Here is a 27732-nt window from a genome sequence, read left to right on the forward strand (position 1 = left end):
AACCCCATATATCCCATATAACCCTATAGGATGGCCCCATAACCCCATATACCCCCATATACCCCCATATAACCCCATAGGATGGCCCCATAACCCCATATACCCCCATATAACCCCATATATCCCATATAACCCTATAGGATGGCCCCATAACCCCATATCACCCCATATAACCCCATATAACCCCATATCACCCCATATAACCCTATAGGATCCTATATCACCCCATATAACCCTATAGGATGGCCCCATAACCCCATATAACCCCATATAACCCTATAGGATGGCCCCATAACCCCATATAACCCTATAGGATGGCCCCATAACCCCATATAACCCTATAGGATGGCCCCATAACCCCATATAACCCCATAAACCCCATATAACCCTATAGGATGGCCCCATAACCCCATATATCCCATATAACCCTATAGGATGGCCCCATAACCCCATATAACCCCATATAACCCCATATATCCCATATCACCCCATAGGATGGCCCCATAACCCCATATAACCCCATAAACCCCATATAACCCCATATAACCCCATATATCCCATATAACCCCATATAACCCCATATAACCCCATATATCCCATATAACCCCATATAACCCCATATAACCCCATATATCCCATATAACCCTATAGGATGGCCCCATAACCCCATATAACCCCATATGATCCTATAGGATGGCCCCATAACCCCATATCCCCCCATATAACCCTATAGGATGGCCCCATAACCCCATATCCCCCCATATAACCCTATAGGATGGCCCCATAACCCCATATCCCCCCATATAACCCTATAGGATGGCCCCATAACCCCATATCCCCCCATATAACCCTATAGGATGGCCCCATAACCCCATATCCCCCCATATAACCCTATAGGATGGCCCCATAACCCCATATCCCCCCATATAACCCTATAGGATGGCCCCATAACCCCATATCCCCCCATATAACCCTATAGGATGGCCCCATAACCCCATATAACTCCATATAACCCTATAGGATGGCCCCATATAACCCCATATAACCCCATATAACCCCATATAACCTTATAGGATGGCCCCATAACCCCATATGACCCCGTATAACCCCATATGACCCCATATGACCCCATATAACCCCATATAACCCCATATATCCCATATAACCCTATAGGATGGCCCCATAACCCCATATATCCCATATAACCCCATATAACCCCATATACCCCATATAACCCTATAGGATGGCCCCATAACCCCATATATCCCATATAACCCCATATAACCCCATATACCCCATATAACCCTATAGGATGGCCCCATAACCCCATATAACCCCATATACCCCATATCACCCTATAGGATGGCCCCATAACCCCATATAACCCTATATGATCCTATATAACCCCATATAACCCTATATAACCCCATATAACCCCATAGGATGGCCCCAGAGGTGATCCTGGCCATGGATGAGGGTCGATACGACGGCAGAGCTGATGTGTGGGGGCTGGGCATCACCTGCATTGAGCTGGGTATGTATATAGGGTTATATAGGGCCATATAGGGCCATATAGGATCATATAGGGCCATATAGGGTTATATAGGGTTATATAGGGTTATATGGGGTTATATGGGGTTATATGGGGTCATATGGGGTCATATAGGGTTATATGGGGTTATATGGGGTCATATGGGATCATATAGAGTCGTATAGGGTTATATGGGGTTATATGGGGTTATATTGGGGCTGGGCATCACCTGCATTGAGCTGGGTATGTCTATGGGGTTATATAGGGTTATATGGGATCATATGGGGTTATATGGGATTATATAGGGTCGTATAGGGTTATATGGGATTATATGGGGTTATATGGGGCCATATAGGCTTATATGGGGTTATATGGGGGGATATGGGGTTATATGGGGTTATATGGGGTTATATGGGGTTATATGGGGGCTGGGCATCACCTGCATTGAGCTGGGTATGTATAGGGCCATATAGGGTTATATGGGGTCGTATAGGGTTATATGGGGCCTTATAGGGCCATATGGGGTTATATGGGGGGATATGGGGTTATATGGGGTTATATGGGGTTATATGGGGGCTGGGCATCACCTGCATTGAGCTGGGTATGTGTATAGGGTTATATGGGATTATATAAGGCCATATAGGGTTATATGGGGTTATATGGGGTTATATGGGGGGATATGGGGTTATATGGGGTTATATGGGATCATATAGGGTTATATGGGGTTATATGGGATCATATAGGGTTATATGGGGTTATATGGGGGCTGGGCATCACCTGCATTGAGCTGGGTATGTATAGGGCCATATAGGGTTATATGGGGTCGTATAGGGTTATATGGGGCCTTATAGGGCCATATAGGGTTATATGGGGTTATATGGGGGCTGGGGATCACCTGCATTGAGCTGGGTATGTATATAGGGTTATATGGGATCATATAGGGCCATATAGGGTTATATGGGATTATATAGGGCCATATAGGGTTATATGGGGTTATATGGGATTATATAGGGCCATATAGGGTTATATGGGGTTATATGGGATTATATGGGGGGATATGGGGTTATATGGGGGCTGGGGATCACCTGCATTGAGCTGGGTATGTATAGGGTTATATGGGATCATATAGGGCCATATAGGGTTATATGGGATCATATAGGGCCATATAGGGTTATATGGTGTCATATAGGGCCATATAGAGTTATATGGGGTTATATGGGATTATATGGGGTCATATGGGGCCATATAGGGTTATATGGGATTATATGGGGTTATATGGGGTTATATGGGGCCTTATAGGGTTATATGAGGGGAATATGGGGTTATATGGGGTTATATGGCGTTATATGGCGTTATATGGGATTATATGGGATTATATGGGGTTATATGGGGTTATATGGGGTTATATGGGATTATAGGGTTATATGGGGTTATATGGGGTTATATGGGATATATGGGGGGATATGGGGTTATATGGGGGCTGGGAATCACCTGCATTGAGCTGGGAATGTGTATGGGGTTATATGGGATCATATAGGGCCATATAGGGTTATATAGGGTTATATGGGGGGGATATGGGGTTATATGGGATCATATAGGGCCATATAGGGTTATATGGGGTTATATGGGGCCTTATAGGGTTATATGGGGTTATATGGTGTTATATGGGGTGTTATGGGGTGTTATATGGGATTATATGGGGGCCTTATGGGGTCCCTATGGGATCCTATGTATCCCTATGTGTTCCTATGTGTCCCTATATGTTCCTATGGTGTCTGTGGGGCTGCCCCATAGCGGAGCGGAAGCCGCCGCTGTTTGCACTGAACGCCATGGCAGCGCTCTACCACATCGCACAGAGCTGCGCCCCACAGCTGAGCGGGGAGCAATGGTGAGACCCATAGCTGCCCCATAGCTGCCCCATAGAGACCCCATAGCTGCCCTATAGACATCCCATAGGGACCCCATAGAGACCCCATAGGGTTCCATTGAGATCCATTGAGTTCCATTGAGTCCCATTGAGTCCCATTGAGATCCATTGAGTTCCATTGAGATCCATTGAGTCCCATTGAGTTCCATTGAGTCCCATTGAGTCCCATTGAGATCCATTGAGATCCATTGAGTTCCATTGAGTCCCATTGAGTCCCACTGAGATCCATTGAGTCCCATTGAGATCCACTGAGACCCATAGAAACCCCATAGACACCCCATAGCTGCCCCATAGAGACTCCATAGAGACCCCATAGAGACCCCATAGGGTTCCATTGAGATCCACTGAGACCCATAGACACCCCATAGACACCCCATAGCTGCCCCATAGCTGTACCACATCGCACAGAGCTGCGCCCCACAGCTGCATGGAGACCAGTGGTGAGACCCATAGCCTGCCCTATAGCTGCCCCATAGACACCCCATAGAGACCCCATAGGGTTCCATTGAGATCCATTGAGTCCCATTGAGTCCCATTGAGTCCCATTGAGATCCATTGAGACCCATTGAGTCCCATAGGGACCCCATAGAGACCCCATAGATAACACATAGAGACCCCATAGAGACCCCATAGGGTTCCATTGAGTTCCATTGAGACCCATAGGGACCCCTTAGAGACCCCATAGACACCCCATAGCTGCCCCATAGAGACCCCATAGGGATCCCATAGAGACCCCATAGGGTCCCATTGAGATCCATTGAGTCCCATTGAGTTCTATTGAGGTCCATTGAGACCCATAGACACCCCATAGCTGCCCCATAGCTGTACCACATCGCACAGAGCTGCGCCCCACAGCTACATGGAGACCAGTGGTGAGACCCATAGCCTGCCCCATAGCTGCCCCATAGGGACCCCATAGAGACCCCATAGGGACCCCATAGAGACCCCATAGGGTTCCATTGAGATCCATTGAGTTCCATTGAGTCCCTTTGAGTCCCATTGAGTTCAATTGGGATCCACTGAGACCCATAGGGACCCCATAGGGACCCCATAGAGACCCCATAGATAACACATAGAGACCCCATAGAGACCCCATAGAGACCCCATAGGGTTCCATTGAGTTCCATTGAGACCCATAGGGACCCCTTAGAGACCCCATAGACACCCCATAGCTGCCCCATAGAGACCCCATAGGGATCCCATAGAGACCCCATAGGGTCCCATTGAGATCCATTGAGTCCCATTGAGTTCTATTGAGGTCCATTGAGACCCATAGACACCCCATAGCTGCCCCATAGCTGTACCACATCGCACAGAGCTGCGCCCCACAGCTGCATGGAGACCAGTGGTGAGACCCATAGCCTGCCCTATAGCTGCCCCATAGACACCCCATAGCTGCCCCATAGGGACCCCATAGCTGCCCCATAGGGTTCCATTGAGATCCATTGAGATCCATTGAGTCCCATTGAGTCCCATTGAGTCCCATTGAGATCCATTGAGACCCATTGAGTCCCATTGAGATCCATTGAGTTCCATTGAGATCCACTGAGACCCATAGAAACCCCATAGCGACCCCATAGCTGCCCCATAGACACCCCATAGCTGCCCCATAGACACCCCATAGCTGCCCCATAGCTGTACCACATCGCACAGAGCTGCGCCCCACAGCTGAGCGGGGAGCAATGGTGAGACCCATACCCTGCCCCATAGAGACCCCATAGAGACCCCATAGCTGCCCCATAGGGTTCCATTGAGTCCCATTGAGATCCATTGAGTTCCATTGAGACCCATTGTGACCCACTGAGTCCCATTGAGATTCATTGAGACCCATAGGGACCCCATAGCTGCCCCATAGAGACCCCATAGCTGCCCCATAGAGACCCCATAGCTGCCCCATAGAGACCCCATAGGGTTCCATTGAGATCCATTGAGTTCCATTGAGTCCCATTGAGTCCCATTGAGATCCATTGAGTCCCATTGAGTCCCATTGAGTCCCATTGAGTCCCATTGAGATCCATTGAGTTCCATTGAGATCCATTGAGTCCCATAGAAACCCCATAGACACCCCATAGCTGCCCCATAGAGACTCCATAGAGACCCCATAGAGACCCCATAGGGTTCCATTGAGATCCACTGAGACCCATAGACACCCCATAGACACCCCATAGCTGCCCCATAGCTGTACCACATCGCACAGAGCTGCGCCCCACAGCTGAGCGGGGAGCAATGGTGAGACCCATAGCCTGCCCTATAGCTGCCCCATAGAGACCCCATAGCTGCCCCATAGGGTTCCATTGAGATCTATTGAGTCCCATTGAGTCCCATTGAGTCCCATTGAGATCCATTGAGATCCATTGAGTTCCATTGAGTCCCATTGAGTCCCATTGAGATCCATTGAGTTCCATTGAGATCCACTGAGACCCATAGAAACCCCATAGACACCCCATAGCTGCCCCATAGAGACTCCATAGAGACCCCATTGAGACCCCATAGGGTTCCATTGAGATCCACTGAGACCCATAGACACCCCATAGACACCCCATAGCTGCCCCATAGCTGTACCACATCGCACAGAGCTGCGCCCCACAGCTGCATGGAGACCAGTGGTGAGACCCACAGCCTGCCCTATAGCTGCCCCATAGACACCCCATAGCTGCCCCATAGGGACCCCATAGAGACCCCATAGGGTTCCATTGAGATCCATTGAGTTCCATTGAGTCCCATTGAGTCCCATTGAGTTCCATTGAGTTCCATTGAGATCCACTGAGACCCATAGAAACCCCATAGACACCCCATAGCTGTACCACATCGCACACAGCTGCACGGGGAGCAATGGTGAGACCCCATAGACACCCCATAGAGACCCCATAGCTGCCCTATAGACACCCCATAGAGACCCCATAGAGACCCTATAGGGACCCATTGAGTTCCATTGAGATCCATTGAGATCCATAGGGACCCCTTAGAGACCCCATAGACACCCCATAGCTGCCCCATAGGGACCCCATAGAGATCCCATAGGGTCCCATTGAGATCCATTCAGATCCATTGAGTTCCATTGAGTCCCATTGAGTCCCATTGAGTCCCATTGAGATCCATTGAGTCCCATTGAGTCCCATTGAGTCCCATTGAGTCCCATTGAGATCCATTGAGTCCCATTGAGTCCCATTGAGATCCATTGAGTTCCATTGAGATCCACTGAGACCCATAGAAACCCCATAGACACCCCATAGCTGCCCCATAGAGACTCCATAGAGACCCCATAGAGACCCCATAGGGTTCCATTGAGATCCACTGAGACCCATAGACACCCCATAGACACCCCATAGCTGCCCCATAGCTGTACCACATCGCACAGAGCTGCGCCCCACAGCTGCATGGAGACCAGTGGTGAGACCCATAGCCTGCCCTATAGCTGCCCCATAGGGACCCCATAGAGACCCCATAGGGACCCCATAGAGACCCCATAGGGTTCCATTGAGATCCATTGAGTTCCATTGAGTCCCATTGAGATCCATTGAGTTCCATTGAGTCCCATTGAGATCCACTGAGACCCATAGAAACCCCATAGACACCCCATAGCTGCCCCATAGAGACTCCATAGAGACCCCATAGAGACCCCATAGGGTTCCATTGAGATCCACTGAGACCCATAGACACCCCATAGACACCCCATAGCTGCCCCATAGCTGTACCACATCGCACAGAGCTGCGCCCCACAGCTAAACAGGGAGCAGTGGTGAGACCCCATAGAGACCCCATAGCTGCCCCATAGACACCCCATAGAGACACCATAGAGACCCCAGAGCTGTCCCATAGGGACCCCATAGAGACCCCATTGAGTTCCATTGAGTCCTATTGAGACCCATTGAGTTCTATTGGGATCCACTGAGACCCATAGGGACTCCTTAGAGACCCCATAGCTGCCCCATAGAGACCCCATAGAGACCCCATGGCTGCCCCATAGAGACCCTATAGGGTGCCATTGAGACCCATAGTGTTCCATTGAGTCCCATTGAGTTCCATTGAGTCCCATTGAGTCCCATTGAGTCCCATTGAGATCCATTGAGTCCCATTGAGATCCATTGAGTCCCATTGAGTCCCATTGAGTCCCATTGAGATCCATTGAGTCCCATTGAGTCCCATTGAGTCCCATTGAGATCCACTGAGTCCCATTGAGTCCCATTGAGTCCCATTGAGATCCATTGAGTCCCATTGAGTCCCACTGAGTCCCATTGAGATCCACTGAGTCCCATTGAGTTCCATTGAGTCCCATTGAGATCCATTGAGTCCCATTGAGTCCCACTGAGTCCCATTGAGATCCACTGAGTCCCATTGAGTCCCATTGAGATCCATTGAGATCCATTGAGTCCCACTGAGTCCCATTGAGTCCCATTGAGACCCATTGAGTCCCATTGAGTCCCATAGCTGCCCCATAGAGACCCTATAGGGTTCCATTGAGATCCATTGAGTCCCATTGACTCCCATTGACTCCCATTGAGACCCATTGAGTCCCATTTAGACCCCATAGGGACCCCATAGAAACCCCACAGTTGCCCCATAGACACCCCATAGCTGCCCCATAGACACCCCATAGCTGCCCCATAGAGACCCCATAGCTGCCCCATAGAGACCCCATAGAGACCCCATAGGGTTCCATTGAGATCCATTGAGTCCCACTGAGTTCCATTGAGAACCATTGAGATCCATTGAGATCCATTGAGTCCCATTGAGTCCCGTTGAGTCCCATTGAGTTCCATTGAGTCCCATTGGGATCCATTGAGTCCCATTGAGTCCCATTGAGTCCCATTGAGTTCCATTGAGACCCATTGAGTTCTATTGGGATCCATTGAGACCCATAGAGACCCCATAGAGACCCCATAGCTGCCCCATAGAGACCCCATAGGGTTCCATTGAGATCCATTGAGACCCATAGGGACCCCATAGCTGCCCCATAGAGACCCCATAGGGTTCCATTGAGACCCATTGAGTCCCATTGAGTCCCATTGAGTCCCATTTAGAACCCATATAGACCCCATACCGCCCTATAGCTGCCCCATAGATAACCCATAGCTGCCCCATAGACACCCTATAGCTGCCCCATAGACACCCCATAGCTGCCCCATAGAGACCCCATAGAGACCCCATAGGGTTCCATTGAGATCCATTGAGTCCCATTGAGTCCCATTGAGTCCCATTTAGACCCCATAGCTGCCCCATAGCTGCCCCATAGCCACCCTATAGCTGCCCCATAGACACCCCATAGCTGCCCCCATAGCCGCCCCATAGCTGCCCCATAGACGACCCATAGCCGCCCCATAGCTGCCCCATAGAGACCCCATAGCTGCCCCATAGATGACCCATAGCCGCCCCATAGCTGCCCCATAGAGACCCCATAGCTGCCCCATAGACACCCCATAGCTGCCCCATAGAGACCCCATAGCTGCCGCATAGATACCCCATAGACACCCCATAGCCGCCCCATAGCTGCCCCATAGAGACCCCATAGCTGCCGCATAGATACCCCATAGACACCCCATAGCTGCCCCATAGCTGCCCCATAGCTGCCCCATAGCTGCCCCATAGATGACCCATAGCTGCCCCACAGGTCGGAGTCATTCCGCAGCTTCGTTCAGTGCTGCCTCCAGAGGGAGCCAGAGCTGCGGCCACACTCACAGATACTGCTACAGGTATATGGGATTATATGGGGTGATATGGGGGGATATGGGGTTATATGGGGTTATATGGGGGGATATGGGGTGATATGGGGTTATATGGGGGGATATGGGGTGATATGGGGGGATATGGGGGGATATGGGGTTATATGGGGTGATATGGGGGGATATGGGTTATATGGGGGGATATGGGGGGATATGGGGTTATATGGGGGGATATGGGGTTATATGGGGGGATATGGGGTTATATGGGGGGATATGGGGGGATATGGGGTTATATGGGGGGATATGGGGTGATATGGGGGGATATGGGGTTATATGGGGTGATATGGGGGGATATGGGGTTATATGGGGGGATATGGGGGGATATGGGGTTATATGGGGAGATATGGGGTTATATGGGGGGATATGGGGTGATATGGGGGGATATGGGGTGATATGGGGTGATATGGGGGAGATATGGGGTTATATGGGGTTATATGGGGTGATATGGGTTATATGGGGTTATATGGGGTGATATGGGGTTATATGGGGTTATATGGGGGGATATGGGGTTATATGGGGGGATATGGGGTTATATGGGGGGATATGGGGGGATATGGGGTTATATGGGGTTATATGGGGTGATATGGGTTATATGGGGTGATATGGGGTTATATGGGGTTATATGGGGGGATATGGGGTTATATGGGGTGATATGGGGGAGATATGGGGTTATATGGGGAGATATGGGAGAGATATGGGGAGATATGGCGTTATATGGGGTCATATGGGGGGATATGGGGGAGATATGGGGGAGATATGGGAGGATATGGGGTTATATGGGGGAGATATGGGGTTATATGGGGGGATATGGGGGAGATATGGGGGGATATGGGGTTATATGGGGGGATATGGGCGAGATATGGGGGGATACGGGGGGATATGGGGGAGATATGAGGGGATATGGGGTGATATGGGGTGATATGGGGTTATATGGGGGGATATGGGGGGATATGGGGTTATATGGGGGGATATGGGGTGATATGGGGTTATATGGGGTTATATGGGGTGATATGGGGTGATATGGGGGGATATGGGGTGATATGGGGGGATATGGGGTTATATGGGGGGATATGGGGTGATATGGGGTTATATGGGGTGATATGGGGTGATATGGGGGGATATGGGGTGATATGGGGGGATATGGGGTTATATGGGGGGATATGGGGTTATATGGGGTTATATGGGGGGATATGGGGTTATATGGGGGGATATGGGGTTATATGGGGGGATATGGGGTTATATGGGATTATATAGGGTTATATGGGGTCATATGGGGGGGATATGGGGTTATATGGGGGGGATATGGGGTTATATGGGGTTATATGGGGTTATATGGGGTGATATGGGGTTATATGGGGTTATATGGGGTTATATGGGGTTATATGGGGTCTGGACTCGATGATCTCTAAGGTCCCTTCCAACCCGCACGAAACTATGAAACTATGAAATATGGGATTATATGGGGTGATATGGGGGAGATATGGGGTTATATGGGGGGATATGGGGTTATATGGGGCTATATGGGGTTATATGGGGCGATATGGGGCGATATGGGGTTATATGGGGGGATATGGGGTTATATGGGGTTATATGGGGGGATATGGGGTTATATGGGGGGATATGGGGTTATATGGGGGGATATGGGGGGATATGGGGTTATATGGGGTGATATGGGGGAGATATGGGGTTATATTGGGTTATATGGGGGGATATAGGGGGATATGGGGTTATATGGGGGGATATGGGGTTATATGGGGTTATATGGGGTTATATGGGGGGATATGGGGTTATATGGGGTTATATGGGGTTATATGGGGGGATATGGGGTTATATGGGGTGATATGGGGGAGATATGGGGTTATATGGGGAGATATGGGAGAGATATGGGGAGATATGGCGTTATATGGGGTCATATGGGGGGATATGGGGGAGATATGGGAGGATATGGGGTTATATGGGGGAGATATGGGGTTATATGGGGGGATATGGGGGAGATATGGGGGGATATGGGGTTATATGGGGGGATATGGGCGAGATATGGGGGGATACGGGGGGATATGGGGGAGATATGAGGGGATATGGGGTGATATGGGGTGATATGGGGTTATATGGGGGGATATGGGGGGATATGGGGTGATATGGGGTTATATGGGGTTATATGTGGTGATATGGGGGGATATGGGGTGATATGGGGGGATATGGGGTTATATGGGGGGATATGGGGGGATATGGGGTTATATGGGGGGATATGGGGTTATATGGGGGGATATGGGGTTATATGGGGGAGATATGGGGAGATATGGGGGGATATGGGGTTATATGGGATTATATAGGGTTATATGGGGTCATATGGGGGGGATATGGGGTTATATGGGGGGGATATGGGGTTATATGGGATTATATGGGGTGATATGGGGTTATATGGGGGGATATGGGGTTATATGGGGTTATATGGGGTCTGGACTCGATGATCTCTAAGGTCCCTTCCAACCCGCACGAAACTATGAAACTATGAAATATGGGATTATATGGGGTGATATGGGGGAGATATGGGGTTATATGGGGGGATATGGGGTTATATGGGGCTATATGGGGTTATATGGGGCGATATGGGGCGATATGGGGTTATATGGGGGGATATGGGGTTATATGGGGTTATATGGGGTGATATGGGGTTATATGGGGTTATATGGGGGGATATGGGGTTATATGGGGTTATATGGGGTTATATTGGGTTATATGGGGGGATATGGGGGGATATAGGGGGATATGGGGTTATATGGGGGGATATGGGGTTATATGGGGTGATATGGGGGAGATATGGGGAAATATGGGGGGATATGGGGTTATATGGGGGGATATGGGGGGGATCTGGGGAGATATGGGGTTATATGGGGTTATATGGGGGGATATGGGGTTATATGGGGGAGATATGGGGGGATATGGGGGGGATATGGGGTTATATGGGATTATATAGGGTTATATGGGGTCATATGGGGGGGATATGGGGTTATGTGGGGGGATATGGGGAGATATGGGGGGATATCGGGTTATATGGGGATATATGGGGGGATATGGGGTTATATGATATTATATGGGGTTATATGGGATTATATGGGGGGATATGGGGTTATATGGGGGGATATGGGGTTATATGGGGGAGATATGGGGGGATATGGGGTTATATGGGGGGATATGGGGTTATATGGGGGGTATGGGGGAGATATGGGGGGATATGGGGGGATATGGGGGAGATATGGGCGAGATATGGGGGGATACGGGGGGATATGGGGGAGATATGAGGGGATATGGGGTTATATGGGGGGATATGGGGGGATACGGGGTTATATGGGGGGATATGGAGGAGATATGGGGAAATATGGGGGGATATGGGGTTATATGGGGGGATATGGGGGGGATCTGGGGAGATATGGGGTTATATGGGGTTATATGGGGGGATATGGGGTTATATGGGGGAGATATGGGGGGATATGGGGTTATATGGGATTATATAGGGTTATATGGGGTCATATGGGGGGGATATGGGGTTATGTGGGGGGATATGGGGAGATATGGGGGGATATGGGGTTATATGGGGGTATATGGGGGGATATGGGGTTATATGGTGTTATATGGGGTCATATGGGGTTATATGGGGGTATATGGGGGGATATGGGGTTTTATGGGGTTTTATGGGGTTATATGGGGTTATATGGGGGAGATATGGGGTTATATGGGGTCATATGGGGTTATATGGTGTTATATGGGGGGATATGGGGTCATATGGGGGGATATGGGGTGGTTGTGGGAGGATATGGGGAGATATGGGGTTATATGGGGGGCTGTGGGGTCATATGGGGTGGTTATGGGGCCACAGTCACAGCTGCTGCTGCAGGTAACACAGGGGGCAGATATGGGGCAGGATGTGGGGCTATATGGGGTGATATGGGGTGATATAGGGGGCTATGGGGTGGTTATATGGGGTGATATGGGGTTATATGGGGTTATATGGGGGTATATGGGGTTATATGGGGGGACATGGGTTATATGGGGTTATATGGGGTTATATGGGGTTATATGGGGTGATATGGGTTGATATGGGTTGATATGGGGTGATATGGGGATATATGGGGTGATATGGGGGGATATGGGGTGATATGGGGTTATATGGGGTGATATGGGATTATATGGGGTTATATGGGGTGATATGGGTTATATGGGGTTATATGGGGTGATATGGGTTATATGGGGTTATATGGGGTTATATGGGGTGATATGGGGAAGATATGGGGTTATATGGGGGGATATGGGGTTATATGGGGGGATATGGGGTTATATGGGGGGATATGGGGTTATATGGGGTGATATGGGGGAGATATGGGGTTATATGGGGGGATATGGGAGAGATATGGGGAGATATGGCGTTATATGGGGTCATATGGGGGGATATGGGGGAGATATGGGGGGATATGGGGTTATATGGGGGAGATATGGGGTTATATGGGGGGATATGGGGGAGATATGAGGGGATATGGGGTTATATGGGGGGATATGGGGGGATATGGGGGAGATATGGGGGGATACGGGGTTATATGGGGGAATATGGAGGAGATATGGGGAAATATGGGGGGATATGGGGTTATATGGGGGGATATGGGGGGGATCTGGGGAGATATGGGGTTATATGGGGTTATATGGGGGGATATGGGGTTATATGGGGGAGATATGGGGAGATATGGGGGGATATGGGGTTATATGGGATTATATAGGGTTATATGGGGTCATATGGGGGGGATATGGGGTTATGTGGGGGGATATGGGGAGATATGAGGGGATATGGGGTTATATGGGGTTATATGGGGTTATATGGGGTCATATGGGGTTATATGGGGTTATATGGGGGTATATGGGGGGATATGGGGTTTTATGGGGTCATATGGGGTCATATGGGGGTATATGGGGTTTTATGGGGTTTTATGGGGTTATATGGGGTTATATGGGGGAGATATGGGGTTATATGGGGTCATATGGGGTTATATGGTGTTATATGGGGGGATATGGGGTCATATGGGGGGATATGGGGTGGTTGTGGGAGGATATGGGGAGATATGGGGTTATATGGGGGGCTGTGGGGTCATATGGGGTGGTTATGGGGCCACAGTCACAGCTGCTGCTGCAGGTAACACAGGGGGCAGATATGGGGCAGGATGTGGGGCTATATGGGGTGATATGGGGTGATATAGGGGGCTATGGGGTGGTTATATGGGGTGATATGGGGTTATATGGGGTTATATGGGGGTATATGGGGTTATATGGGGGGACATGGGTTATATGGGGTTATATGGGGTTATATGGGGTTATATGGGGTGATATGGGTTGATATGGGTTGATATGGGGTGATATGGGGATATATGGGGTGATATGGGGGGATATGGGGTGATATGGGGTTATATGGGGTGATATGGGATTATATGGGGTTATATGGGGTGATATGGGTTATATGGGGTTATATGGGGTGATATGGGTTATATGGGGTTATATGGGGTTATATGGGGTGATATGGGGAAGATATGGGGTTATATGGGGGGATATGGGGTTATATGGGGGGATATGGGGTTATATGGGGGGATATGGGGTTATATGGGGTGATATGGGGGAGATATGGGGTTATATGGGGGGATATGGGAGAGATATGGGGAGATATGGCGTTATATGGGGTCATATGGGGGGATATGGGGGAGATATGGGGGGATATGGGGTTATATGGGGGAGATATGGGGTTATATGGGGGGATATGGGGGAGATATGAGGGGATATGGGGTTATATGGGGGGATATGGGGGGATATGGGGGAGATATGGGGGGATACGGGGTTATATGGGGGAATATGGAGGAGATATGGGGAAATATGGGGGGATATGGGGTTATATGGGGGGATATGGGGGGGATCTGGGGAGATATGGGGTTATATGGGGTTATATGGGGGGATATGGGGTTATATGGGGGAGATATGGGGAGATATGGGGGGATATGGGGTTATATGGGATTATATAGGGTTATATGGGGTCATATGGGGGGGATATGGGGTTATGTGGGGGGATATGGGGAGATATGAGGGGATATGGGGTTATATGGGGTTATATGGGGTTATATGGGGTCATATGGGGTTATATGGGGTTATATGGGGGTATATGGGGGGATATGGGGTTTTATGGGGTCATATGGGGTCATATGGGGGTATATGGGGTTTTATGGGGTTTTATGGGGTTATATGGGGTTATATGGGGGAGATATGGGGTTATATGGGGTCATATGGGGTTATATGGTGTTATATGGGGGGATATGGGGTCATATGGGGGGATATGGGGTGGTTGTGGGAGGATATGGGGAGATATGGGGTTATATGGGGGGCTGTGGGGTCATATGGGGTGGTTATGGGGCCACAGTCACAGCTGCTGCTGCAGGTAACACAGGGGGCAGATATGGGGCAGGATGTGGGGCTATATGGGGTGATATGGGGTGATATAGGGGGCTATGGGGTGGTTATATGGGGTGATATGGGGTTATATGGGGTTATATGGGGGTATATGGGGTTATATGGGGGGACATGGGTTATATGGGGTTATATGGGGTTATATGGGGTTATATGGGGTGATATGGGTTGATATGGGTTGATATGGGGTGATATGGGGATATATGGGGTGATATGGGGGGATATGGGGTGATATGGGGTTATATGGGGTGATATGGGATTATATGGGGTTATATGGGGTGATATGGGTTATATGGGGTTATATGGGGTGATATGGGTTATATGGGGTTATATGGGGTTATATGGGGTGATATGGGGAAGATATGGGGTTATATGGGGGGATATGGGGTTATATGGGGGGATATGGGGTTATATGGGGGGATATGGGGTTATATGGGGTGATATGGGGGAGATATGGGGTTATATGGGGGGATATGGGAGAGATATGGGGAGATATGGCGTTATATGGGGTCATATGGGGGGATATGGGGGAGATATGGGGGGATATGGGGTTATATGGGGGAGATATGGGGTTATATGGGGGGATATGGGGGAGATATGAGGGGATATGGGGTTATATGGGGGGATATGGGGGGATATGGGGGAGATATGGGGGGATACGGGGTTATATGGGGGAATATGGAGGAGATATGGGGAAATATGGGGGGATATGGGGTTATATGGGGGGATATGGGGGGGATCTGGGGAGATATGGGGTTATATGGGGTTATATGGGGGGATATGGGGTTATATGGGGGAGATATGGGGAGATATGGGGGGATATGGGGTTATATGGGATTATATAGGGTTATATGGGGTCATATGGGGGGGATATGGGGTTATGTGGGGGGATATGGGGAGATATGAGGGGATATGGGGTTATATGGGGTTATATGGGGTTATATGGGGTCATATGGGGTTATATGGGGTTATATGGGGGTATATGGGGGGATATGGGGTTTTATGGGGTCATATGGGGTCATATGGGGGTATATGGGGTTTTATGGGGTTTTATGGGGTTATATGGGGTTATATGGGGGAGATATGGGGTTATATGGGGTCATATGGGGTTATATGGTGTTATATGGGGGGATATGGGGTCATATGGGGGGATATGGGGTGGTTGTGGGAGGATATGGGGAGATATGGGGTTATATGGGGGGCTGTGGGGTCATATGGGGTGGTTATGGGGCCACAGTCACAGCTGCTGCTGCAGGTAACACAGGGGGCAGATATGGGGCAGGATGTGGGGCTATATGGGGTGATATGGGGTGATATAGGGGGCTATGGGGTGGTTATGGGGTGATATGGGGGGATATGTGGTGGATTTGGGGGTATATGGAGTGGTTATGGGGTTAAATGGGGTGGCTATGGGGGGATGTGGGGCTATATGTGGCATCTATGGGGCGGGATATGGGGTTATATAAGGGTTATATGGGGTTATATGGGGGGATATGGGGGCATATGGGGTGGTTATGGGGCCACAGTCACAGCTGCTGCTGCAGGTAACATGTGGGGCAGCTATGGGGTGATATGGGGCGGGATGTGGGGCTGGTGATGTGGGGCTGGGATGTGGGGCAGCTATGGGGTATCTATGGGGCAGCTATGGGGTGTCTATCAGACAGCTATGGGGTCTCTATGGGGCAGCTATGGGGTGTCTATGGGGCAGCTATGGGGTGTCTATTGGACAGCATTGGGGTGTCTATGGGGCAGCTATGGGGTGTCTATGGGGCAGCTATGGGGTGTCTATCGGACAGCTATGGGGTGTCTATGGGGCAGGTATGGGGTGTCTATGGGGCAGCTATGGGGTGTCTATCGGACAGCATTGGGGTGTCTATGGGGCAGCTATGGGGTGTCTATGGGGCAGCTATGGGGTGTCTATCGGACAGCTATGGGGTGTCTATGGGGCAGGTATGGGGTGTCTATGGGGCAGCTATGGGGTGTCTATCGGACAGCATTGGGGTGTCTATGGGGCAGCTATGGGGTGTCTATGGGGCAGCTATGGGGTGTCTATCGGACAGCTATGGGGTGTCTATGGGGCAGGTATGGGGTGTCTATGGGGCAGCTATGGGGTGTCTATCGGACAGCTATGGGGTGTCTATGGGGCAGCTATGGGGTGTCTATGGGGCAGCTATGGGGTGTCTATGGGGCACCTATGGGGTGTCTATGGGGCAGCTATGGGGTGTCTATTGGACAGCTATGGGGTGTCTATCAGACAGCTATGGGGTGTCTATGGGGCAGCTATGGGGTGGCTATGGGGCAGCTATGGGGTGTCTATCAGACAGCTATGGGGTGTCTATGGGGCAGCTATGGGGTGTCTATCAGACAGCTATGGGGTCTCTATGGGGCAGCTATGGGGTATCTATGGGGCAGCTATGGGGTGTCTGTGGGGCAGCTATGGGGTCTCTATGGGGCAGCTATGGGGCAGGGCTGACCCCCATGTGTGCCCCATAGCACGACTTTGTGGTGGGGGAGAGGCCTCAGGGGACGATGGCGGCCCTGATCCGCAGAGCTTTGGGGGCAGACGACGACGACGACGACGATGTGGGGGGCTCAGACCCACAAGTGGTGAGTTATGGGGCAGCTCTGACCCACAAGTGGGGAGTTATGGGGTTATGGGGCAGCTCTGACCCCCAAGTGGGGAGTTATGGGGTTATGGGGCAGTTCTGACCCACAAGTGGGGAGTTATGGGGTTATGGGGCAGCTCTGACCCACAAGTGGGGAGTTATGGGGGAGTTATGGGGCAGCTCTGACCCACAAGTGGGGAGTTATGGGGTTATGGGGCAGCTCTGACCCACAAGTGGGGAGTTATGGGGGAGTTATGGGGCAGCTCTGACCCACAAGTGGGGAGTTATGGGGTTATGGGGCAGCTCTGACCCACAAGTGGTGAGTTATGGGGCAGCTCTGACCCACAAGTGGGGAGTTATGGGGTTATGGGGCAGCTCTGACCCACAGGTGGGGAGTTATGGGGTTATGGGGCAGCTCTGACCCACAAGTGGGGAGTTATGGGGTTATGGGGCAGCTCTGACCCACAAGTGGGGAGTTATGGGGTTATGGGGCAGCTCTGACCCACAAGTGGGGAGTTATGGGGTTATGGGGCAGCTCTGACCCACAAGTGGGGAGTTATGCGGCAGTTCTGACCCACAAGTGGGGAGTTATGGGGGAGTTATGGGGTTATGGGGCAGCTCTGACCCACAAGTGGGGAGTTATGGGGGAGTTATGGGGTTATGGGGCAGCTCTGACCCACAAGTGGGGAGTTATGGGGTTATGGGGCAATTCTGACCCACAAGTGGGGAGTTATGGGGTTATGGGGCAGTTCTAACCCACAAGTGGGGAGTTATGGGGGAGTTATGGGGTTATGGGGCAGCTCTGACCCACAAGTGGGAGGTTATGGGGGAGTTATGGGGTTACGGGGCAGCTCTGACCCACAAGTGGGGAGTTATGGGGCAGCTCTGACCCACAAGTGGGGAGTTATGGGGGAGTTATGGGGTTATGGGGCAGCTCTGACCCACAAGTGGGGAGTTATGGGGGAGTTATGGGGTTATGGGGCAGCTCTGACCCACAAGTGGGGAGTTATGGGGGAGTTATGGGGTTCTGGGGCAGCTCTGACCCACAAGTGGGGAGTTATGGGGCAGTTCTGACCCACAGGTGGGGAGTTATGGGGTTATGGGGCAGCTCTGACCCACAGGTGGGGAGTTATGGGGTTCTGGGGCAGCTCTGACCCACAAGTGGGGAGTTATGGGGTTCTGGGGCAGCTCTGACCCACAAGTGGGGAGTTATGGGGTTCTGGGGCAGCTCTGACCCACAAGTGGGGAGTTATGGGGTTATGGGGCAGCTCTGACCCACAAGTGGTGAGTTATGCGGCAGTTCTGACCCACAAGTGGGGAGTTATGGGGGAGTTATGGGGTTATGGGGCAGCTCTGACCCACAAGTGGGGAGTTATGGGGGAGTTATGGGGTTATGGGACAGCTCTGACCCACAAGTGGGGAGTTATGGGGTTATGGGGCAGCTCTGACCCACAAGTGGGGAGTTATGGGGAGTTATGGGGTTATGGGTCAGTTCTGACCCACAAGTGGGGAGTTATGGGGGAGTTATGGAGTTACGGGGCAGCTCTGACCCACAAGTGGGGACTTATGGGGTTATAGGGCAGCTCTGACCCACAAGTGGGGAGTTACGGGGTTATGGGGCAGCTCTGACCCACAAGTGGGGAGTTATGGGGGAGTTATGGGGTTATGGGGCAGCTCTGACCCACAAGTGGGGAGTTATGGGGTTATGGGGCAGTTCTGACCCACAAGTGGGGAGTTATGGGGGAGTTATGGGGTTATGGGGCAGCTCTGACCCACAAGTGGGGAGTTATGGGGTTATGGGGCAGTTCTGACCCACAAGTGGGGAGTTATGGGGGAGTTATGGGGTTATGGGGCAGTTCTGACCCACAAGTGGGGAGTTATGGGGGAGTTATGGGGTTATGGGGCAGTTCTGACCCACAAGTGGGGAGTTATGGGGGAGTTATGGGGTTATGGGGCAGTTCTGACCCACAAGTGGGGAGTTACGGGGCAGCTCTGACCCACAAGGAAGGAGTTATGGGGTTATGGGGTCTCTATGGGTCTCTATGGGGTATTGTTGGTTTCTATGGGTCTCTATGGGGTATTGTTGCTCTCTATGGGTCCCTGTGGGTCTCTGTGGGGTCCCTGTGGGTCCCTGTGGGTCTTTGTGGGTCCTTATGGGTCGCTATGGGGCACTGTGTGTTCCTATGGGTCTCTATGGGTTGCTATGGGTCTCTATGGGGCAGGGGATACATGGGGTGGTGGATCTATGGGGTGGGGAATCTATGGGGCAAGGGATGTGTGGGGCAGGGGATCTATAGGGTGTTGGATCTATGGGGTTGGAGATCTATGGGGTGGAGGATCTATAGGGTGTTGGATCTATGGAGTTGGAGATCTATGGGGCTGACCCCCTTTTCTATGGGGCAGGAGCAGCAGGAGGAGGAGGACCCGGATCTGCCCCACGAACACGTGACACGTGGGGGGTACCCAGAAGATGGAACATGTGAAGAACACGCGTGTGCGGAACATGCTGAGGACACAGAACACGTGAAAACATGCCTGGAGCTCCCAGAACATACGAGAACACGCGTGTCACATGTAAGTCACGTGACCCACACCCCACACATGACCCATATGGGGCACTCGGAACACGGAACCGGTGTGGAACACGCAACAGAACATACAACAACACGCGTGATGGACACGGAACATGAGATATCTACATGTGTAGCCCATGTGGGGCACACGGAAGGCCTGACATACGAAGAACATGCAATGGAACATGCAGAACACGCAGCAACACGCGTGTTGCATGAACAACATGGGAGTCTCACCCCACATGAGGCACTTATGGGGCACGTGGAACATGGGACACACGTGGAACATGCAAGAACACGCGTGACATGTGAAGAACATGGGAGTCTTACCCCGTATGTGACCCCTATGGGGCAGAAGGACCATGGAACACACATAGAACATGGACTAACACACATGACACGTGAAGAACACGTGAGCCAAGACCCACATGTGGCACTTATGGGGCACAAGGAACATGGAACATGCATGGAACACGCAACATGTGAAGAACATGTGAGTCTCACCCCACATGTGACCCCTATGGGGCACATGGAACATGGAACACGCATGGAACACGCAACAACACGTGAAGAACACGTGAGCCAGGACCCACAAGTGACCCCTATGGGACACATGGACCATGGGACACGCATGGAACATGGAGCAACATGTGAAGAACATGTGAGTCTCACCCCACAAGTGACCCCTATGGGGCACACGGAACTTGGAACACACATAGAACACGCAACAACACGCGTGTTACATGAAGAACATGTGAACCAAGCCCCACAAGTGACCCCTATGGGACACGGAACACGCTTAGAACACGCAACTGAACACACAGAACATACAAGAACACATGTGACAGACACAGATCACGTGACCCACACCCCACAAGTGACCCCTATGGGGCACACAGAACACGGGACACGTGTAGAACACGCAACAGAACACGCAACAACACGCGTGACAGGCACAGATCACGTGACCCACACGTGTGGGTCCCCCATGGAGGATCACGTGACCCAGGGCCCCGAACACGCCAGCACACGCGTGTGGGTCCGTGTTGCGTGCGCTGTATGTGCTGCCCTCCTCCTCCTGCTGGCCCCACGGCTCGGCCTCGGCCTCCTCGTGCTGTGGGGCGGAGCCCATCTATGGGGCAGAGCTGATCTATGGGGCAGAGCCCATCTATGGGGCAGGGAGATTCTATGGGGCAGAGCTGATCTATGGGGCAGAGCTGATCTATGGGGCAGAGCCCATCATCTGTGGGGCAGAGCCCATCTATGGGGCAGGGAGATGTGGGGCAGAGCTGATCTATGGGGCAGAGCTCATCATCTATGGGGTAGGGAGATGTGGGGCAGTGCCCTGCTATGGGGCAGGGAGATGCTATGGGGCAGAGGAAACCAATGGGGGAGGGAGACGCTGTGGGTCGCTGTGGGGCTCCTGTGGGGCGGCATGGGAGTCCTATGGGGTGCTATGGGGCCGCTGTGGGTTGCTGTGGGGTTGATGTGGGGCAGCCTGGGGGTCCTGTGGGGCACTATGGGGCCGCTATGGGGCGCTGTGGAGGTCCTATGGGGCGCTGTGGGGCCTCTATGGGGCGCCGTGGGGCTGCTATGGGGCACGGCCACACTGCTATGGGGCAGCACGGGGCCGCTATGGGGCACAGTGGTGCTGCTATGGGGCGCCATTACTCTTCTATGCGGCAGTGAGGCTCCGCTATGGGGCACAGTGAAAGAGTTATGGGGCTCTATGGGGCCGCTATGGGGCGCTATGGGGCTTCTATGGGGCACGGCCATGCTGCTATGGGGCAGCACAGCTCCTCTATGGGATGCTATGGGGCTGCTATGGGGCCTAGTGGTGCTGCTATGGGGTGCGATTACGCTGCTATGGGGCAGTGAGGCTCCACTATGGGGCACAGTGAAGGAGCTTTGGGGCTCCATTGGGCCTCTATGGGGCGCTATGGGGCTGCTATGGGGCGCTATTACTCTTCTATGGGGCACCATAGGGCCGCTATGGGGCACTATGGGGCTGCTATGGGGCGCCATTACACTGCTATGGGGCTCCATTGGGCCTCTATGGGGCAGCCCAGGGCCGCTATGGGGCACTATAGAAGCTCTATGGGCCGCTATGGGGCCGCTATGGGGCAGCACAGCCCCTCTATGGGGCGCTGTGGGGCTGCTATGGGGCCTAGGGCTGCTATGGGGCAGCACAGCCCCTCTATGGGGCGTCGTGGGTCTCCTATGGGGCACCATTACTCTTCTATGGGGCAGAACGGGGCCGCTATGGGGCTCCATTGGGCCTCTATGGGGCGCTATGGGGCTGCTATGGGGCGCCATTACGCTGCTATGGGGCGCTATAGAGTCTCTATGGGGCACTATGGGGCCGCTATGGGGCAGCACAGCCCCTCTATGGGGCACTATAGAGGCACTATGGGGCGCTATGGGGTCTCTATGGGGCTCCATTGGACCGCTATGGGGCGCTATGGGTCTCCTATGGGGCGCCATTACACTGCTATGGGGCAGAACGGGGCCGCTATGGGGCTCCATTGGGCCTCTATGGGGCGCTATGGGGCTGCTATGGGGCGCTATGGGGCTGCTATGGGGCACTATGGGGTCTCTATGGGGCACTATGGGGTCTCTATGGGGCTCTATGGGGTCTCTATGGGGCGCTATGGGGTCTCTATGGGTCTCTATGGGGCCGCTATGGGTCTCTATGGGGCTGCTGTGGGCCTTGTCCTTGCTCCGCCCCCGCCCCTCCCCTCCTGTGCCCCACGGCGCCTTGGTGCTACTTCCGGCCGCCATGTTAATGGCCGCCCCGTGTCTCTTCCTGCCCCTCTACATCGTGGCGGCCGCCATCTTGGGAAGGAGGGGACCGGAAGTGTGGGGCCGGAAACAGGAAGTGGGTGACCGGAAACAGGAAGTGGGTGGGGGAGGAGGGCCGGAAGTATGGGGTGGGAAGCCGGAAGTGAGGGGCCGGAAACAGGAAGTGGGTGGGGGAGGAAAACCGGAAGTGTGGGGTGGGGGACCGGAAGTAAGGGGGGGTAGAGGGCCGGAACTGAGATGTGGGAGACCGGAAGTGAGGGAGGCAGGAGAACCGGAAGTGTGGGGCGGGAAACCGGAAATGAGGGAGGGAAAAGAACCGGAAGTGTGGGGCGAAAGAGCGGGAAAGAAGGGAGGAGGAAAACCGGAAATGCGACGCCGGAAACCGGAAGCGCGACGCAAGACACCGGAAATGCGTGACGACACGCCGGAAGCGTGGCTCGGGGAGGAACCGGAAGTGAGCCCCACGAGACCGGAAGCACGTGTGAAGAAACCGGAAGTGTGGTCCGGAGCGCAGCGGTTATGGCTGCGCTTCCTGTTCCGGTTGCCGCCCCACGTGTTCAAGGCCGTTTCCGCTTTGGGCTTCGCTTCCGAGCGGAGGCTCTTCCGGCTCTTCCCAAGGGCGAAACGGGGCCCGGCTACATCCGGGAACTCAGACCCACAGCATCGGAACTCGGACCCATATCGAACCTCTGCCCCACACATCCCGGCCCCACATCGGACCCCTGCCCCATATGTCTCTGCCCCACATCATTTCCCTGCCCCATATCGGACCTCTGACCCACAGATCCTGGCCCCATATCGAACCTCTGACCCACACATCCCGGCCCCACATCGGACCTCTGCCCCATATATCTCTGCCCCATATCATTTCCCTGCCCCATATCGGACCTCTGACCCACAGATCCTGGCCCCATATCGGACCTCTGCCCCACACATCCCAGCCCCACATCGGACCCCTGCCCCATATATCTCTGCCCCACATCATTTCCCTGCCCCATATGGGACCTCTGACCCACACATCCTGGCCCCACATCGGACCTCTGACCCACAGCGACTCTCTGACCCACATCGTGCCTCTGCCCCACACATTCCAGCCCCATGTCGGACCTCTGACCCACAGATCCTGGCCCCATATCGGACCTCTGACCCACATCGTGTCTCTGCCCCACACATTCCAGCCCCACATCGGAACTCTGACCCATATCGAACCTCTGCCCCACACATTCCAGCCCCACATCGGACCCCTGCCCCATATATCTCAGCCCCACATCATTTCCTTGCCCCATATCGGACCTCTGACCCACATGTCTCTGCCCCACACATCCCAGCCCCACATCGGACCTCTGCCCCACATCGAACCATTGACCCACAGATTCCTGCCCCACATAGTACCTCTGCCCCACAGATCCTGGCCCCACATCGGACCTCTGCCCCATATAACTCTGACCCATATCGGGCCTCTGACCCACACAGCCCTGCCCCACATCAGACCTCTGACCCACATGGGGTCTCTGCCCCACATCATCGACTCTCTGCCCCACAGATTCCAGCCCCACAGCAAACCTCTGACCCACATCGACTCTCTGCCCCACATGGGCTCTCTGACCCACAGATCCCAGCCCCACATCGTGTTTCTGACCCACATCGAACCTCTGACCCACAGATCTCAGCCCCACATCATACCTCTGACCCACAGATCTCTGGCCCACATAATTTCCCTGCCCCACATCATCTCTCTGCCCCATATCACTTGTCTGCCCCATATTATTTCCCTGCCCCACATCTCCGTTCTCGCCTCCCCGTCCCCGCCTGCCCCCCAGGTTCACCCCGTCCCCCCCCTCCTCTCTTCATCCAGCTCCAGGCTTTGCTATGGGGCAGGCTGGCCTCGCTATGGGGCAGATTGATTCCTCTGTGGGGCAGATTGGCTTCTCTATGGGGCAGAGCCCACCCCCTGTGGGGCAGGCTGGCCTCGCTATGGGGCAGAATCACGCCGCTATGGGGCAGGCTGGCTCCTCTATGGGGCAGCTTGGCCTCGCTATGGGGCAGAGCACACCCCCTATGGGGCAGGCTGACCCCGATATGGGGCACAATCCTCCACTTATGGGGCAGAATCCCCCCTCTATGGGGTGGAAAAGCCCCTCTATGGGGCAGAAACACCCCGCTATGGGGCAGCAAGTCCTCGCTATGGGGCAGAGGGGTGAAGAGGTCGCTATGGGGCTCGGCCCCACAAGCTCGTCCATCCCGCATCCCCCGCCTCGCCCCACGGCGCCCCATTGTCCCCCGCCCCATAGCGGCCGCCCCCAAAGTTGGGGGGTGTGGGGCGGGTGGGGGGCAGCCACGCTGCTCCACACGGAGGCCGTGGAGGTGAGGATGTGGGGCAGGGGGTAAGGGGAGGGACGAGACCCACACTTGGGGGGCACAGAGCCCTGCCATAGGGCACAGACCCACACTTGGGGGGCACAGAGCCCTGCCATAGGGCACAGACCCACACTTGGGGGGCACAGAGCCCTGCTATAGGGCACAGACCCACACTTGGGGGGCACAGAGCCCTGCTATGGGGCACAGACCCACACTTGGGGGGCACAGAGCCCTGCTATGGGGTACAGACCCACACTTGGGGGGCACAGAGCCCTGCTATGGGACACAGACCCACATTTGGGGGCACAGAGCCCTGCTATGGGGCACAGACCCACATTTGGGGGGCACAGAGCCCTGCTATGGGGCACAGACCCACACTTGGGGGGCACAGAGCCCTGCTATGGGGCACAGACCCACATTTGGGGGGCACAGAGCCCTGCTATGGGGCAGACCCACACTTGGGGCGGCACAAAGCCCCACTTTAGGGCTGCTATGGGGCAGAGACCCACACTTGTGGGGCAGAGAGCCCCAATATGGGGCTGAGCTCGCTGCTATGGGGCAGAGACCCACACTTAGGGGGCACAGAGCCCCAGTATGGGGTCAAAAATGCCCCAATACAGGGCTGAGCTCACCGTTGTGGGGCAGAGACCCACACTTGTGGGGCAGAGAGCCCAATATGGGGCTGAGTTTGCTCCAATGGGGCAGAGACCCCCACTTGGGGGCAGAGAGCCTCGATTTGGGGTCAGAAATGCCCATTTTGGGGGCAGAAAGCCTCAATATGGGGCTGAGCTCGCTGCTATGGGGCAAAGACCCACACTTGTGGGGCAGAGAGCCCCAATATGAAGCTGAGTTCGCTCCTATGGGGCACAGACCCACACTTGTGGGGCAGAAAGCCCCAGTATGGGGCTGAGATCTCTGCTATGGGGCACAGACCCACACTTGTGGGGCAGAGAGCCCCAGTATGGGGCTGAGTTCGCTCATATGGGGCAGAGACACCCACTTGTGGGGCAGAGGGCCCCGATTTGGGGTCAGAAATGCCAATTTTGGGGTCAAACCCAGGCAACTGTGGGGCTGAGCTCGGCGCTATGGGGCTGGGACCCACATTGTTCTGTGAATGTGGGGGGAAATAAAACGGCTCCAAAAATGATTTCCTGTGTGTGTTTGTGGGACCCATAAGTGTGGGGTGGGACCTATAGATGTGGGGCAGGACCCATAGATGTGGGGTGGGACCCATAGATGTGGGATGGACCCATAGATGTGGGGTGGGACCCATAGATGTGCGGTTGGACCCACAGGTGTGGGCAGGACCCATAAGTGTGGGGTGGGACCCATAGATGTGGGGTGGGACCCATAAGTGTGGGGTGGGACCCATAGATGTGGGGTGGGACCCATAAGTGTGGGGTGGGACCCATAAGTGTGGGGTGGGACCCATAGATGTGGGGTGGGACCCATAAGTGTGGGGTGGGACCCATAGATGTGGGGTGGGACCCATAAGTGTGGGGTGGGACCCATAGATGTGGGGTGGGACCCATAAGTGTGGGGTGGGACCCATAAGTGTGGGGTGGGACCCATAGATGTGGGGTGGGACCCATAAGTGTGGGGTGGGACCCATAGATGTGGGGAGGGACCCATAAGTGTGGGGTGGGACCCATAAGTGTGGGGGGGGACCCATAAGTGTGGGGTGGGACCCATAAGTGTGGGGCAGGCGGGACCCATAACTGTG

The 27732-nt window shown here is 53.4% G+C and overlaps 2 protein-coding genes and 1 long non-coding RNA gene across 3 annotated transcripts in view; all 3 read left to right on the forward strand.

Annotated features, from left to right (window-relative positions):
• Nucleotides 1-3917, forward strand: part of TAOK2 (TAO kinase 2) — a 41557-nt gene extending 37640 nt beyond the window's left edge. The window contains exons 8-10 of the mRNA XM_085518244.1: nt 1443-1534; nt 3326-3372; nt 3852-3917. Of these exons, the coding sequence (XP_085374370.1) occupies nt 1443-1534; nt 3326-3372; nt 3852-3902 (190 nt within the window). The 3' untranslated portion in view covers nt 3903-3917. The remainder of the gene's footprint in view (nt 1-1442; nt 1535-3325; nt 3373-3851) is intronic.
• Nucleotides 3918-5311: 1394 nt separating this feature from the next.
• LOC146757977 (uncharacterized) lies at nt 5312-18219 on the forward strand. The gene is made up of 3 exons (XR_014935226.1): nt 5312-5687; nt 9067-9148; nt 18164-18219. It is a non-coding gene; the product is annotated as an uncharacterized LOC146757977 (long non-coding RNA).
• A 5691-nt stretch (nt 18220-23910) lies between these two features.
• On the forward strand, nt 23911-26635 carry LOC146757978 (uncharacterized). Its single transcript, XM_085518625.1, has 3 exons — nt 23911-24338; nt 24489-25575; nt 26630-26635. The coding sequence occupies exons 1-3, from the start codon at nt 23950-23952 to the stop codon at nt 26633-26635; spliced, it is 1482 nt and encodes a 493-aa protein (XP_085374751.1). The 5' UTR covers nt 23911-23949.
• Nucleotides 26636-27732: the final 1097 nt, after the last annotated feature.

Source organism: Coturnix japonica, chromosome 17, assembly GCF_054131305.1.
Source record: "Coturnix japonica strain WE chromosome 17, WE-NBRP24, whole genome shotgun sequence".
In the NCBI taxonomy this organism is placed as follows: Eukaryota; Metazoa; Chordata; class Aves; order Galliformes; family Phasianidae; genus Coturnix; species Coturnix japonica.